The following is a 16,589-nucleotide window of genomic DNA, read 5'->3' on the forward strand; positions in this document are numbered from 1 at the left end:
ATGGCGTCTCCCATGGAGTTGAGCTGCTGGGGAGGAGACTGGGGGCTGCCGTCCGTGCACACGGAGTCCTTGATTGTCATGGTAACGGCCGGGGCCTCGACCCAATCAGCTCGCGGGAGGTGGGGAGGAGAAGTAGCTCGCGCCCGATCGGCACGCGGACCTGGATGGCCCTAGCTGGCACCGCGCTGGGGGCGGTCGGGGCGGCTCTGCGGGGCGGCGCCGCTGCAGATGCCCGTGAGCTACTGCCGGGCGCGGGGTCCTAGTTCCCGTCTCAGTGTCGGCGGAGCCGGCTGCCGGTCTCTGCCTTCGGCGATCGCAAACGGCCCCAGCTCCCATTGCAGCGCGGCCCCCGGCTACAGCCCTGTCCGTGCCCTGCCCGGCTGCGGGAAATCCTGCCCCGCGCTGTGGCCATTGAAATAACTCCGGGAAGCTGTTCCCTTCCATCACTGGCCTGTGTCTGACGTTGGTTACGGTTCATGCCGCCTGCCGGTTCCCTAATACCGAATGGCGCGTTATTTATACCTAGCACGAGACTCTGTGTAGGCTACAGGAAAGCGATGCTACCTTCCCTGGCAGGTGGTAGTGTCAGAGGTGAGCAGAAAGCCCATTAATTGAAGTGTAGCAACATTATTGTTCACTTCTGTGTCTTTGGTGATTGTTCAGTACGGAAAATTATCTCTTTAAAACTATATGACAGTCTGAGGAGTTTACAACCTAAAATACTAATCCTGATATCCGATCTGCTTTGGTGGACTTTTACACCATTGCAGAGCTGCCCTGAAATCATTGAGCCTGCACAGGTGAGATTGCATGGTCAGGAGGTAGGGAATTGCTGCCATGTCTTTTTCCATGTAGTCTCTAGAGCAGGGGTGGCCAGCCTGAGTCTGAGAAGGAGCCAGAATTTATCAATGTACATTGCCAAAGAGCCACAGTAATATGTCACCAGTCCCCCATCAGCTTTCCCCCTCTCCCTCCCCCCCCCCCCCCCAGCGTCTCCTGCCCAGCAGTCTGGTGGATCAGCACCTCCCCCTCTCTCCCCACACCTCTGATCAGCTGTTTCACGGTGTGCAGGAGGCTCTGGGGGGGAGGGGGAGGATATTCTTAACTCATAGTTTCCTAGAAAAATTCTGACATTTAAAAATTATTCTAGCTAACCACCACTGCCTGAAACTGCCTAAACCAACCCTTTAGCAATTAATATAAATACAAGTTACAGCAAGAAATTTTAACTCTTAGCACAAAAAGATTAATGTTAGTCATCTGTCTGTTAAAAAATACACTGTGCATAATGAAGTTGAGATCATGTACTATTAACAACATGGCTACCCAGAAGTGCTCTAGCTTAGTGATATCAATTCTTAAAGAGATCACATTTTTTTTGGAAATGCTGACTAGAATTTTTAATGCAACTTTTATTGCAGGCTTATGCCAGATTTTCTGGTGCTCCAATGAAAGTGAATGCTATTGATAACTCATGGAGAGCTCCAAAAGGTACTTCCTTTTGTAATTTTTTTCCCTGTGCACACTAGCCATTTTACAAATGAAGGACTGAGTTTGCAAATACTTGTATGTACATGCCAAACTTTTACACATGCGAGTAATCTATTTGACTTCAGTGGGTCTACTCACATCAATGAAGTTAAGCATGCATGTAAATATGTTTACAACATCAAGCCTGGAAATTGTATGACAGTAAAGTGCTATCCGGAGGGTATAAATAGTATGTCCTGGATCACTATGTAAATTTGATACAACTGACAATCAACAAAACACTGAAACTGACTATACCTATAGTTTTGTTCACACACAAAGTAAACAAATTGAACCAGAAAAAAATAAAAATTTTCTAATCTTTCAGCACAGTATAGCTAGAGGTTATTTGTTACTATTCAAAATAGTAGCCACAGAACTTTCAAATGGAAATTAGATTATCAAGTTACCAGTGTTCCTTTAAATTAGGTGTAACTTGTTTGGAAGATGAGTGTAAGTGTCAAGAAGTATAATTTGCACCAATCTGAATGTGCAAAACCATGCTGAATTTATTTGCACAAAGGTGGATTAAAAAGAGGGTGTATGAAAAATACAAATAAGAGGTGGGTTTAAGATAAGATGCTAGGGAGGCCTTTATTTTGGACCAGTTTATTTCTTTCGCCCTTGGCATGTAAATTGCATTCCTTTTGCACAACCTCTGGAAACCAAATCAGTGAAAGTTAAACTAATTTGCCACTTCTACCTGTCACAGGATTAGGTTGTATATCACTTATATCCACACAGAACTTGGCCCCTTTTGACTTGTAGGGCCAAATTCATCCCTGGTATATCTCTTTGACTTTAGTGAATTACATCAGGAACTAATTTAACATATTTGCTCATAAAGTCTGTATTTTTTAACAAGTAACTATAAGGAAAGAACATTTTAAATTCATCTAATTCTCCAAAACTCTGGTTCAATAATAAGAGTCTTATTTACTTGTATTATGGTAGAGCTAGAGACCAAACCAAATCTAGTCCCATTGTGCTAGGTGCTGTACAAATATATAATATCAGAGAATCATAGAATATCAGGGGTGGATGGGACCTCAGGAGGTCATCTAGTCCAACCCCCTGCTCAAAGCAGGACCAATCCCCAACTAAATCATCCCAGCCAGGGCTTTGTCAAGCCTGACTTTAAAAAACTCTAAGGAAGGAGATTCCACCACCTCCCTAGGTAACCCATTCCAGTACTTCACCACCCTCCTAGTGAAAAAGTTTTTCCTAATATCCAACTTAAACCTCCCTAACTGCAACTTGAGACCATTACTCCCTTGTTCTGTCATCTGGTACCGCTGAGAACAGTCTAGATCCATCCTCTTTGGAACCCCCTTTCAGGTAGTTGAAAGCAGCTATCAAATCGCCCCATATTCTTCTCTTCTGCAGACTAAACAATCCCAGTTCCCTCAGCCTCTCCGCATAAGGCATGTGCTCCAGCCCCCTAATCATTTTTGTTGCCCTCTGCTGGGCTCTTTCCAATTTTTCCACATTCTTCTTGGAGTGTGGGGCCCAAAACTGGACACAGTACTCCAGATGAGGTCTCACCAATGTCGAATAGAGGGGAATGATCACATCCCTCGATCTGCTGGCAATGCCCCTACTTATACAGCCCAAAATGCTGTTAGCCTTCTTGGCAACAAGGGCACACTGTTGACTCATATCCAGCTTCTCGTCCACTGTAACCCCTAGGTCCTTTTCTGCAGAACTGCTGCCTAGCCATTTGGTCCCTAGTCTGTAGCAGTGCATGGGATTCTTCCGTCCTAGGTGCAGGACTCTGCACTTGTCCTTGTTGAACCTCATCAGATTTCTTTTGGCCCAGACCTCTAATTTGTCTAGGTCCCTCTGTATCCTATCCCTACCCTCCAGCGTATCTACCACTCCTCCCAGTTTAGTGTAATCTGCAAAATTGCTGAGGGTGCAGTCCATGCCATCCTCCAGATCATTAATGAAGATTTTGAACAAAACTGGCCCCAGGACCGACCCTTGGGGAACTCCACTTGATACCGGCTGCCAACTAGACATGGCAGAACCCGACGATCTAGCCAGCTTTCTATCCACCTTATAGTCCATTCATCCAGCCCATACTTCTTTAACTTGCTGGCAAGAATACTGTGGGAGACCATATCAAAAGCTTTGCTAAAGTCAAGGAATAACACGTCCACTGCTTTTCCCTCATCCACAGAGCCAGTTATCTTGTCATAGAAGGCAATTAGGTTAGTCAGGCATGACTTGCTCTTGGTGAATCCATGCTGACTGTTCCTGATTACTTTCCTCTCCTCTAAGTGCTTCAGAATTGATTCCTTGAGGACCTGCTCCATGATTTTTCCAGGGAGTGAGGTGAGGCTGACTGGCCTGTATTTCCCCGGATCCTCCTCCTTCCCTTTTTTAAAGATGGGCACTACATTAGCCTTTTTCCAGTCATCCGGGACCTCCCCCGATCACCATGAGTTTTCAAAGATAATGGCCAAAGGCTCTGCAATCACAACCGCCAACTCCTTTACCACCCTCAGATGCAGCGCTTCCAGCCCCATGGACTTGTGCTCATCCAGCTTTTCTAAATAGTCCCGAACCACTTCTTTCTCCACAGAGGGCTGGTCACTTCCTCCCCATGCTGTGCTGCCCTGTGCAGTAGACTGAGAGCTGACCTTGTTCGTGAAGACAGAGGCAAAAAAAGCATTGAGTACATTAGCTTCTCTCTCTCCCCCTGCTCCCTTCCCCTCCCCCCACTAGCCTGGGCACATCTGCAGGGCAGGGAGTCCCCCTGCACCCAGGCTCTGGCCGCGCCGCAGGTTTTTTTTTTTTTTTTTGCTTTGCTGTTCTGGCTGCCGCGGTTTTTTTTTGCTTGGGGCAGCCAGAAAGCCAGAGCCGGCCCTGCTCCCAAGGGGGCTGGCCTGGGCCTCACCATGCTCCCCGGAATGTTTCTCCACACCCCCGGAGGGGGACACACCCCACAGTTTGGGAACCACTGCTGTAGGCTGTCCCAAAGAGTTTACAACAGGGGTCAGCAACCTTTCAGAAGTGATGTGCCGAGTCTTCATTTATTCACTCTAATTTAAGGTTTTGCGTGCCAGTAATACATTTTAACGTTTTTAGACGGTCTCTTTCTACAAGTCTATAATATATAACTAAACTACTGTTGTATGTAAAGTAAATAAGGGTTTTAAAATATTTAAGAAGCTTCATTTAAAATTAAATTAAAATGCAGAGCCCCCCGGACCAGTGGCCAGGACCCGGGCAGTGTGAGTGCCACTGAAAATCAGCTCGCGTGCCGCCTTTGGCACGCGTGCCATAGGTTGCCTACCCCTGGTTTACAATCTTAAACCCCAATCCTGCAATCTGGTGTGTTCAGGTGGACCCTCACGCCATTGTGAGGAGTCCCATTGAAGTCAGTGAGGTTCCATAAGGGTGCAGGGAACTGCCTGCTCAGATCAGCTTGTGGCCCTAGTTTAAGGCAAGGCATAACTGGGGGTTAAAACAAATGGGGGAGAAAGATGGGAGAATGGGCTAACAGACTGGTTATGTGTACAAGTTGTAGATTTACAGGCTGAAATTTTCAAATAGGAATCTACAGTTAGGTACCTAAAGAAGTAGCCTGCCAAGCATCCAGCATATCCCATTGACTTCAGTCTGACTGTGATGTGGTCCTGTCTTTGTTTGGATTCTTTTTTGTGCTAACTATGGCCCTCATTCTGCAAACACACACACAACCTTAATGAAGTTCTTTGTTGTGTAAAGCTAAACACTTGCATCAGTGTTTGCTGGATTAGGGCCCATTTCAAATTAAACTGAAAGTGTCCGGTGTAAATTCTGTTGACAGTATAATTCTCACTTCTTAGGAGATGTGCCAGTGTTGATATCAGAAGACACAGTTATTGCTCAGCCAGCAAAAATACTAAACTTCTTAAGAAAACAGGTGAGTCTCTAACTTGCTAAAGAGAAGTGTTGGGTTTAGTTCAGTTTAATTTAATTTGCACCTTGTTTTTTTCCTCTATCATGTAACGTTTCTACCTGTGTCCCAATATTTATCTATAAATATCCATATATAGATGGTTTCTAATGACATGAAGCCCGATTCTGCAACTCTTGCTTGCGTAGAGTAGCACTAGGTCACTTCAATTTGACTACTCATAAGTAATTGCCTCTCAAGCATAAGTGAGGGTGGCAAAGTGTGGACCATGGTTAGCTGTTTAAGTAGGATTAACCTTAACCCTTCTAAGGTTTAAATATAAAACAAACAACAAAAGCTTCATTGAGCAGGCTGACCCAGCCTGAGTTGTGTATTAAGTGTTCAAATAGCTAATCTTTTTCTAATGTTGCTGGTTTTTGTAGATCACATTTTTATATCAAGTTTTTTACATAACTAGATTACTCTAACAAAAATTTTTATTTTACTTTAAAACCGCTATTATTGTTAATCTGCTGTGGGGATTTTTTGGATAGCAAAACGAAAATCTGGAATCATTTTTAGTGATGCACATTTTGGCAATGTACAGTTTTACTTTTGATGAGCTACGTCTAGAATGTTAAGTAATCTACAAAGGGTGGGAGTTGGTTTGTACAGTTTTTCCATCTTTATAATGTAGGAAGAGGGCCTAAAATGGTATTGTCTCTCTTTTTTTCCCCCTGCTTTGTTTTTACATTAGAAATTCAGTTCCTGTCTAGCCTGGAAGAGTCTCTGATGACTGGAAAGTTAGTGATATTATGATATCAGAAGAATTAAGAGAGTGAAAGCTGAGAATTGGAGCTGGGAAAGGATTTTTAATCACACTGTTAAATAGGCGTTAAACCCAAGAATTTTAAACATCAGTGACTAAGGAACCTCTTGGAGAAAAGACATCGGTTAGAGATTCAATACCTCTCTCTTTCCAATCAAGGTGTGAGAACTAACAATATGCATCCTCCGAGATATCCAAGAGGTCTTCCACAAAAACTGGGAACACTCCCAATATGTCTAAACTTGTCTCTTTTTGACCAAACAAACTTCCAAATCCTCTTTATACAAGACTGAAAAAGTGGGCACAAGACCCATTTAAAAAAAAAAAATCTGTTGCAGGTCACCTTTTAAAAGGAACAAATATGTACCTGCATAAATTTGTGTGTATCTCTCAGCCTTACGTTCGTTGAGACGTTTCTCACTTCTGCTCTAGAAACCAGGAATGGTACAGAATAGTTTATACACATATCCACTTCTCTTTTCTTTCCTTGGGCAGTGAACTATAAGGCTAAATGTCAGGGGTCAGATTCTGATCCCAGCTGACTTAAATGGAATTGATTTGTTGACTTCAGTATAATTACTCAAATTTATGCTGGTGTAATTGAGTCTAGGATTTGGTCTATGGTACCTTCAGCACTCAGACAGTGTTTACATTTCTAAAACAGTAACTTTGAAAAATAGTGTTTTGGTTTACTCTTTATACATCACCATATGTGCATGAGGCTTTACAGAAAATTGAGAGAGCTATCTGCTGGAGGAGTTCAGTACAGTATTGGGACCTGAGTAATACTTTTTGCAGCTGTTTCACTCTGCTGCTGCTTGGAAAGCAGTTAAAGGCAGGCTATTTTTCTGGGCCTTCCTCCCCAGTGGAGGCTGAGGATACTGGGAGCAGTAGAGAGGTTGGGCAGGGAGAGGTTTAGCGTAGTGGGTATGGGTGATTAAAGGAAGGAAATTTCAGTAGCTATACATTTTCCATTCTTAGATTGCAGGACTTAACATTATTTTGGTTACTCGACCTGCTTAATAACTGTTTAGCTCTACAGAAGTCACCAGTTGTGGGTCTTCTTTTCTGTGTGAGAATTTTCATGTGACACTATGTGTGTGTTGCATGTGTGTTTTTTAACTTGACAGAAGTACAATGCTGATTATGAACTATCTGCAAAACAAGGAGCTGACACACTGGCATACATTGCACTGCTTGAAGAAAAACTGCTTCCTGCTGTGGTAAGCATCTACAAACATAAAATGATGGTCAAGAGAAAAAGTGATTAATAATTAAATAGTGCCTAATGTGAGACATTTTAAAGGAACTTGGTTTCCAGAAAGAGGGTAATGAACGCTTTCAGACACCGAATGGAGCAGGCTATACATTATTAGTAAATATTTGTATCTGTGAAGGTGTTAGGCAGCATGCATTGCTCCAAATGGATTCTTATGGGAGATGGTCATTGGTGTTGACTGTGGAGATGTAGCAGTCACACCACAGTTATGGCTGCAACTTACTTCCTTTTTTAAGCCCAATTTTGACAGTACTTCTAACTGCTTCCAAAAAATTGGGGGGGCAAGGGATCTCTGAGACACTCTTTTTAAAATGAACTATACCTATTTTTCCTTTATTTTCTTTCTAAATGTAACTTTTTTGGAGAAACTCTGTCACAAAAACAGTTTATACTAGTGTGACATTTTGGGGCTCACCCAGACCAGTAAGGGGTTCTGTCACTATCTCTCCTGTAACCTTGGGGTGCCTTAATGCTGTGCTGCTATGTCTCAGATCCCTGACACCAATAGCCTGCCCATAAGCACAAGGTCTCGCCCTGGCTTCCACCAGTCTAGTTATTCACTGCAGGGTGACACCAATGGCCCTTCCAGTCCTGAGTGTCCCAAATCTGTTCTCTCCAAGTTCTTAAGTACCAGACTTTTCCCCTCTGATTCATCACCCCTGAAGGCATTAACCAGGGCAGGCAGTGAGAGAACCCCTTACTGGTGTGCATGGTTCCCCAAAATGTGTCAACTAGAAATTTCAGATTTGTTTTATTTAGTACTCCTGAATGAGATCTGGCATGCCTGACTATTTTTGATAATGTCAGGGGCATAACTGTGGAGTTCTTTATAATGGATTTTTGGAACTTCTCAAGGTATGCTGGTATAAAGATGTGCTGGCAGAGTCTGTAAATGCTGTCAGCTGAACTGCCCAAGTTTAAGAGAAGTTACACATGTGCCTCTAAAGATTTGATTTAAAGACTGTTTTGTCATATGTTCTATTAAATAACCTGTGTTCCCTGTACATCACATCTAGAATTGTAATAAAATATCTTTCTATCAGAAAGCAAAATAACTATCCTTAGCAAGCTTTCATGCAATATAGATATTTTTTTCCTAAAGACATCTAGAGAAATTCTCAGATGAAAACTACTTTAAGATACAGTTCAGGCTTTAAATAGGTATCAGTTGTATTTAAACATGAGTCTTGTACTTATTTAAAAATGTAAAAGCCTACACATTCAAAGTTAAGGTTCTCTAACAACCTTAACTCTGACTCTATTAATATCCATATTCTAACAGACCACCAGTAGCCTCCATACCTCAGTCACATCTACCATAGGCCACAAGCCCTCACCAACATACTGTGAATTACAGTAAAGATGTAGAACTCTGTAGCTGCTAGGATTACCTTTCTATTGGAGTTGTATGACTTTGGCTCCAGTTTGTACAGGAAACCATTACCTACCATACTATAGGTCTACCAAATCTCACAGACTGGTGCTGATTCTAACCTAGCCTCTTCACCTTCATCTACTTCCTGAGAGCAATAAACACCAATATCTCCCTCATCCCACTTAGTTCTGTAACTGTCTCAAACCCATTCCCTCATTTTGTTCCTCAATGAAGGATATAGTGTGTGATAGTGATATTATAGAGATATAATCTTTTCCTGTGACATCGACACTGCACAATAAGGTGAGTGAATGATCTATAAGATCAGTCGTCGATTTATTTAGATCCTTCACTTTGAATGTTTTGCATTAACTACAATGTCCTAATGTCTTAATTTAATAGGTGCATAGTTACAGCCTTAACTGTCTCTTAATGCCTTGTGTGTGGGAATATAATTTAGTAAGGAGCCTGCTTGCTTTTTTTAATACACAAATAATAGGAATTTTCATAGTAACAGAGAACCTTACACAGTCTTTATAAAGAGAAGCATAATGTTTTCATTAGAATTCCTATTAACTCTTGTTCATGTTCTTCACTATGTTGATACAGCTGCACACATTCTGGGTCGAGGCAGAAAATTACTGTACTGTGACAAAGCCGTGGTTTGCTTCAAGGATTCCATTTCCATTGAGTTTGTATCTACCTGGGAAGATGTCCAGGGAAGCACTTAACAGGATCCTGCTGACGAGGGGAGAGCCTCCACTATACAGTTTGAGTGAAGTAGAAGCACGGGTATGCTTTGCTTTATGAGTAACGTAGGTCACAAATTGGTACTGACAAGGGGAAGAACTGAAATGGAGACTTACATTGTGTAATGATAAACGCTGTTCTGCATGCTAGTCTTCCCACTTTTTATTGCTCTTAGGTCAATTTTTCTCTTGTTAGATATACAGAGATGCCAAGGAGTGCCTAAATCTTCTATCAAACAGATTGGGAACATCTCAGTTTTTCTTTGGAAATATGTGAGTGTAAACCTTTTTATGATTGATAGTCATCTCACATATTGCATGCTCTAACATTATTGATTTTGAATGTCTCATGCTGCTCCACAAGAGGTTCATGTTTAACATTTATCTTTGGAGGTAAGATCTGAAGAGAAATGTGTATGTAAAGAAACATAGTACTTCAGTGTCAAAGTCTATTCAGACAGGGGTCTTGGTGAACCAAAGATAATTTTTCACTAGAACCTTCTGTGCTTTCTCCACTTATTTATATGTCTTTTGCTGGTGATGGCCATTGCTTGAACAAGATAATTAAAACCAGGCCCATCCACTTTAACTGTAGCAAACTCCCAATTTTGGCCACATCATGCTGCCTCAATCCCCAAGTGTGGAAGGCCCTAAATACAGTAGACCCACAGGTCTACTGTGCAGGTGGACATTCCATGTGTGCTAGCTCAGCAGCTCTCTCCAAAGTAGTTCTGGGGGATTTGTAAGCAGGAAAAGGGAGGGGCAAAGGTGTGGTAGTTATCTAAATCAATGCAGTGATCCCCCCACACTTAGTCAACTGCTGCCTACTTCTATTTATGGGCTGTAGTGCTGGATGTACTAGTGCTTTGTGGCCTGTGAGCGGATTCTGTTTCCCTGCATAAAGTTTGTTCACTTGGTCTCTGCACAGGAGACCAGACTGTTCCAGAGGTGGTGCAAGAAATGGTTTGTAATGTGACTTGAATGACTACCATACATGGAAGCAGGGCTGACTTTTAATTCTGAAATTATGCTGCTTGAGCTTGTAGGGCCCTCTCAAATTCAGAAGCTCTAAAGTCAGAGAAGTGCACCCAGCTGATGGTGTGATGGAGTCCCAGAATAATTGGTTAAATTGTGCTTTACATTTTTTTGGTGTGTGCTCAGAAAGTGGTTTATGGAGTATGGCATTGTTAATGTTTTGTCTGTTTTTACATTCTCTGTAGGCCTACAACCTTAGATGCCTTTGTATTTGGTTTTCTCGCACCTCTTTATAAAGTGCACTTCCCTAGAGTCCAATTACAAGAGCACTTGAAACAGCTTTCCAACCTGTGTCGCTTCTGTGATGACATCCTGAGTGGCTACTTTAGACTTAACGTTACAGGTAAGTCATATTTGTTTTTCTTCTTTAACATGTATACTATATTCAAAAGAAGGATGCCTCTTTCCATTGGATGCCAAATTGAAACTATATTAGTCAGTTACAAAGCTACAACTTAGGCCTATGGCTTTTCATGTTGAGGTTGTGGAGAAGAAATTAAGTCATGATCAGTTCTCAAGTTGTATAGTAGGATAAAGTAATGCTTTGGAACAGTGGAGTGACAACAGCACTTGTTTAACATTTTTAAGTAGCTTCTCCTGCCCCTTACTCTTATCGTATATTATTTGGAAATGGGAACAAATCTGCATTTGTTATTCTGATGTATGAAACTGAGAAACTGGATTGTTCCTCTTCTTCATCTTTGTTCCCGCAGCCTAAACAGACATCTCCTTTGGGTTAAGAAGATAACTTAAGTCTATATGGCCAAATTTGGTGGTCCTTAAATTGCGCAGGTCTCCCACTGACATTGGGGGAGGTTTTGCTCCATAAAGGATGACAGCACTTGGCCCTTATTTACCAATTTTTCCTCCTGTATTTAGAATCTGTCCCTTCAAAGTCAGATTTCTTTTCCTTTTCTAGAAAACAACCTACCAGTGTAAGCCACACCAAGACCCATAGTGTGGGTCTTTATCCCTCCTCTAGTGACTAGATCAAAGGTTTGAGTTTGCTACTGCTTCCAGTGGATCTGGTCCTTTAACTGAAGCAGTAGAGTTTCATGCTTTTAGATCCAGAGATCCCAGCTTCAGTCCTGCAGATGACCCAACCTGAGGCATCAGTACACCAGCATTTCATGTTAGGATGTAAATATAAACACCGTACTGACAAAAACTCAAAAAGCCAGACTGATATTACCTCTTCTGATTTGCCAGCTGATATAGTGTTAGATGTGTGTGTGTTGTGGGGGAGGTTTCCCTTTCTTTGGAAGGCTGAGGGAAAGGATAGAAGGCATGGAATATATCTGGGAAGGAAATGGGTACTCTTGCATTACAGTAGATAAAGGGTTACCAATGTCAATTGTACAAGAATAATCCCGTCTAGTCAGTCTAAAAATCCTACATAAAATATCTAATGACTTGGGATGGGGAAAGGAGAAGAGGAGAGTTCATAACTTCTCAACCACTTTGGACAAGTTAAGATTAGCATTGCATTTTGAAGACTAAAGGCTTGTCTACACTAGGGGGTCTCAACCTTTTTCTTTTTGAGGCCCTCCCCTCCACCCCAACATGCTATAAAAACTCCACGGCCCAACTGTGCCACAATAACTGGTTTTCTGCATGTAAAAGTCAGGGCCGGCGTTAGGGGGTAGCAACCAGGGCAATTGTCTGGGGCCCCACGCCACAGGGGCGCCACCAAAGGTACATTGTTCAAATTTGACTTCCACCCTGGCTGGTGGGACTCAGGGCCCTGGGCTTCAGCCCCATGCAGTGGGGCTTCGGCTTTCTACCCCAGACCCCAGCGAGTCTAATACTGGCCCTGCTTGGCGACCCCCCCGAAACCTGCTCTTGGCCCCCCAGGGGTCCCCGGACCCATGGTTGAGAACCACTGGTCTACACTACTGCTAAAATTGATGTAAGTTACGTCACTCAGGAGTGTGAAAAAACTGCCCCCCTGAGCGACGTAACTTACATCGACTTAAAGCGGTGTTTACACCGCACTATGTTGGCGGGAGACGCTCTCCCACTGGCATAGCTTCCTCCTCTTGTTGAGTTGAGTAATTATGTCGATGGGACAGTGCTCTCCTGTCGATGTAATGAATCTTCACCAGACGTACTACATCGGCACTGCAGCAGCACCAATTTAGCACGGTAGTGAAGACAAGCCCTAAGTAGTTTACTATTGCAAATCTTGCTTATGGCTTTAACTTTGCTGTCAAACTTCTGTGCAAATGGCTTCTTTATGGCTAGATGGAGTAAGGAAAAGAATCACAATTTTTTTGAATTAAGGGGGGATCCTGAAACTTTCTTTTGTTGTTGTAACATGAGGACGTGGTTTTTAAAGGGTTGAGAAACACTTAATCCTTGCCTTTAAAGCATGTCGTGAATTAGCAGGGTGTACCTATATCTACATAGGAGTTCAGGTTCAGGATTTCAATTTGGAAACAAAAGGCTACAACATTGTCTGCAATACAAAGTGTTTCTTTATTAAAGACCTGTTTATAGGGGTGAAAAAACTGCATGATCTTTCTGTCCAAAAAAGCTTTGCAAGAGACTTGTGAAGCTCTTCTAAATTTCATTTCAATCTTCATCTTTCTGCTTTGATGCTTTAGGCTTCTCTCCATCTGGACAGGATACGGTAGATGCAAATCTACAGAAACTCACACAGCTTGTAAATAAGGAATCCAACTTGATTGAAAAGGTTATTTCTCTTCAGTCTTTATTTTCCATTAGTTCTTATGACTTCATTGTTGTTCCCAGCTATTCTTGCATATTGGGGCCTGGTATACACTACAGATTTATGTCGATGTAAGGTAGCTTATGTTGACCTAACTCTGTAAGCATCTACACTAAAATGTCACTCCCACCGATGTAACTCACCCATTACACCGACTTCCTAACTCCACTTCTGTGAGAGGTGTAGTGCTTAAATCGATGTAGTTAGGTCGACACAGTGCCAATGCATACATTGACTGCCTTTCAGAAGCTGTCCCACAATGCCCCCAGTTAAAGTGGTGCAAGTGCTCCAAGTGAGGACACGCACCGCCGACACAAGGAGCACAGTGTGGCTGCGTAAAACCGATTCAATTACTGTGGTGGCTGTATGTCGATGTAAATTAGGTTGACTTAATTTTGTAGTGTAGACTTGCCCTAAATAATCATTGTAACTTTACAGTGCAAATTCTTTCTTTCCTTGTTTCTTTGCTAAGGCGTTAATTTACATAGAAAAACATTAACATAATGTCATAATTCAAAATAAACCAGTAACAAATTCTTGTTCTTCCCGAGGTAACTGTTTCATTGTATTCAAAGCAGTACTGTTGACAAAGGAAATACTGTGTGTTCAAATGTTGAAGGATAACACAACATATTAATAGGAGTATGTATTATTTGTGATGCAGTAGCACCTACAGGCCTCATTCCTGGATCAAGGCCCCATTGTGCTAGTCACTGTAGACACATGTAAAATACACAGTCCCTGCCTCAAATCTTGTCTTCCAAAGACTAATGTCAGCAGTTTTCTTTTGAATAAATGCTGTTAACCAGCAGAATTTGGTTAACCACGTCCCTATTAATAATCCAGACTTCTCCCTGAATAAGGAATTGGTAATGAGAGAGGCAGCTTTTCACTGTCAGGCCTGCAGTTCAGATAATCCATCTGAACTAGAGACCAAAAGTCCTTCCCATGTAACTGTTCAGGGCCTTGTGTGAATAGTCTTGGCAGTCTAGAGATGTCCACATCATCAAATCTGCTGCAGTCTGACACTACCCCTTTTGTTATGGTTTCTGTTATCACCACTTAAATCGGCAACTGACAAAGTTTTTTCATGGTGTCCCCTAAGATGTGGAACTTGCTCCGTATGGACATCCATTTAAGCCCTTTCCTTTCGGTTTGAAGACCCAAAGAGCCTTCTATGTAACTACTTGTCATCCCCTGTCTAGGAACATTCCTTCTTTCCCCTACTCACCCTGTATTTTTAATCCCACATTTGTTCCTTCTAATGCTTGTTGGGTTTTTTTTTTTTTTTTAGTTAATGGGTGAGTCAGAAGTTCCCCAGTCTGTCCTGTACTTGGTAAAGGGCACTTGTTTCCAAGGCTCTCTGTCAGAACCTTTCATAAGAACTAAATTACTGGGGAAAATATTTGAGGACACCAAGCATATTAATTCACTAAAAAATGCTACCCAGATGTGAAAATAACATTCAGAGAAAAATGTCAATGTATCAAATGGTTTGTTCATGAATAATGTGGAGAATTTCCTGCATTAGGTATTGATTGTAACATATTTGCTGGACTTTATGCACTGTTCTATGTGGAGTGTTTCAAATTCCATTTATTTCTTCTGGGAAGTTAAAATCCTTTTATTCAGAGATTGCTTTTAACCTGTCTTTGAAAAGATCTTATCATGCTCTTTTAGCAATATATTTTATAAATCATTAGCTAATTGAAATTCCCCCAACTCCTCTGCAGCTTCAGGTGCTGAGCAGGTTAATGCGCCAGTTGAATTTGGCAGCTTTATGACTTTTGATCCAACAGAATTTGGCTGTCATAAAACTTAGGTACTTCCTTGGAGAAGGTGAGCCACAGCATTCCCTCAATGCTCCCAGTTAGAGATTCAAGGAAGAGCCCACATAACTGTCCCACCTCTTATCTGTCATGATATAAATAGCTATCTCAGCACAAGCAGGAGTTTAGGGATGAGAGAGGAACCAAAGCATCCTTTATGACCAGGGCTGAGAGCAGAAATAGCAGGGTGAGACCACTCACACAAACATTCATGACTGGAACCCCATATGCAGGCTCTTGGCATGCTTCTGTGTTCTTCTGTATGCCAGATTCAGCTTCCATTTTGTTTCCTGCAGATGGACGACAACCTTCGTAAGAGTCCTCAACATCCCCCTCGGAAGTTGACAACACTCAAGCTTAGTGCAGCAGGAGATGAAAGCAGTTAATTGAATCGCTTGTCGCCCTGACAGCCTGTGTTGCCATGTACGTGTGTTTGCCTTCAAGTAATCTGAACTTCACAGTAATTCTTTACATAAATGTGGTCTGACAAGGGGATGAATCACTAAATATGGTATAAAACCAATAAAACATCCCATGCTGTCTATTCCTATAGTCCAGTGAACTAACACTAAGTTAAACAATGTACTGTATGAAATTGCCTTAACTTCTGGAGATTTCTGCCTTTTAGGCTAGCACATTTGTTGACTAAGATTTCATTTTACTTTTAAGATTTTTGGTTTTACTGTAACCATGTTATAGGTTGACCAGGTTGCTATACACTAGTGTAGCTACTTAATCATCACTTCTAGCATTTTTCTAGATTTTAGCAGATTACCAAATTCAGTTCTAAAATGGGTAGGCAATGAAAGATTATCTTTGATGGCAGACAAGAACTGAAAGTAATGAAGGGTGTTGGCCATTTGTTAATGTGCTTTCACAAATAATGTATTGTGTATGTCTTATATTTTAAGAGTATGTATATTTTAAAAGTCACATTGCACTGCTAGGAGGCACAGTGACCAAATGTACTAGAACATCACCTCTGAACCTTTATTGAGATCTGGCCTTAGTCAAACAAGTTTCATCAGCCTACTGGATAGCCATGCTACAAAATCACAGCACAAACTATAGTATAGAAAGATTGGCAGTGTTGGTTCAACAAAGGCAAAAGACCAGACTAGCTGGTCTGGACTGAAGTGCATTGGTTATGGTTGTGTGAAGAAGCTTGCACAGGCCTTTCTACTTTATACTGCTGGCCAGTCTCTAACAAGTCATCAGTGTCTCACTTTTATAAGCACTATAATTCACCCAAAAACTAAAACAAAAGCCATCTAATCTTATTCCTTGATCAAGTCCTTGAGAGTGTCACACTGCAAATTCTTCATTGAATTGCTAAAAGAGATGCA

At 41.9% G+C, this 16,589-nt stretch overlaps 1 protein-coding gene across 1 annotated transcript; it reads left to right on the forward strand.

Moving 5' to 3' along the window:
• MTX3 (metaxin 3) lies at nt 1-15,629 on the forward strand. The gene is made up of 9 exons (XM_065406864.1): nt 1-81; nt 1,422-1,491; nt 5,367-5,443; nt 7,376-7,468; nt 9,509-9,691; nt 9,845-9,921; nt 10,869-11,026; nt 13,290-13,378; nt 15,540-15,629. Exons 1-9 carry the CDS (start codon nt 1-3, stop codon nt 15,627-15,629), a joined length of 918 nt encoding a protein of 305 aa, XP_065262936.1.
• The last annotated feature ends 960 nt before the right edge of the window (nt 15,630-16,589 follow it).

The sequence above is a fragment of the Emys orbicularis genome, chromosome 6 (genome assembly GCF_028017835.1).
Source record: "Emys orbicularis isolate rEmyOrb1 chromosome 6, rEmyOrb1.hap1, whole genome shotgun sequence".
Lineage (NCBI taxonomy): Eukaryota > Metazoa > Chordata > Testudines > Emydidae > Emys > Emys orbicularis.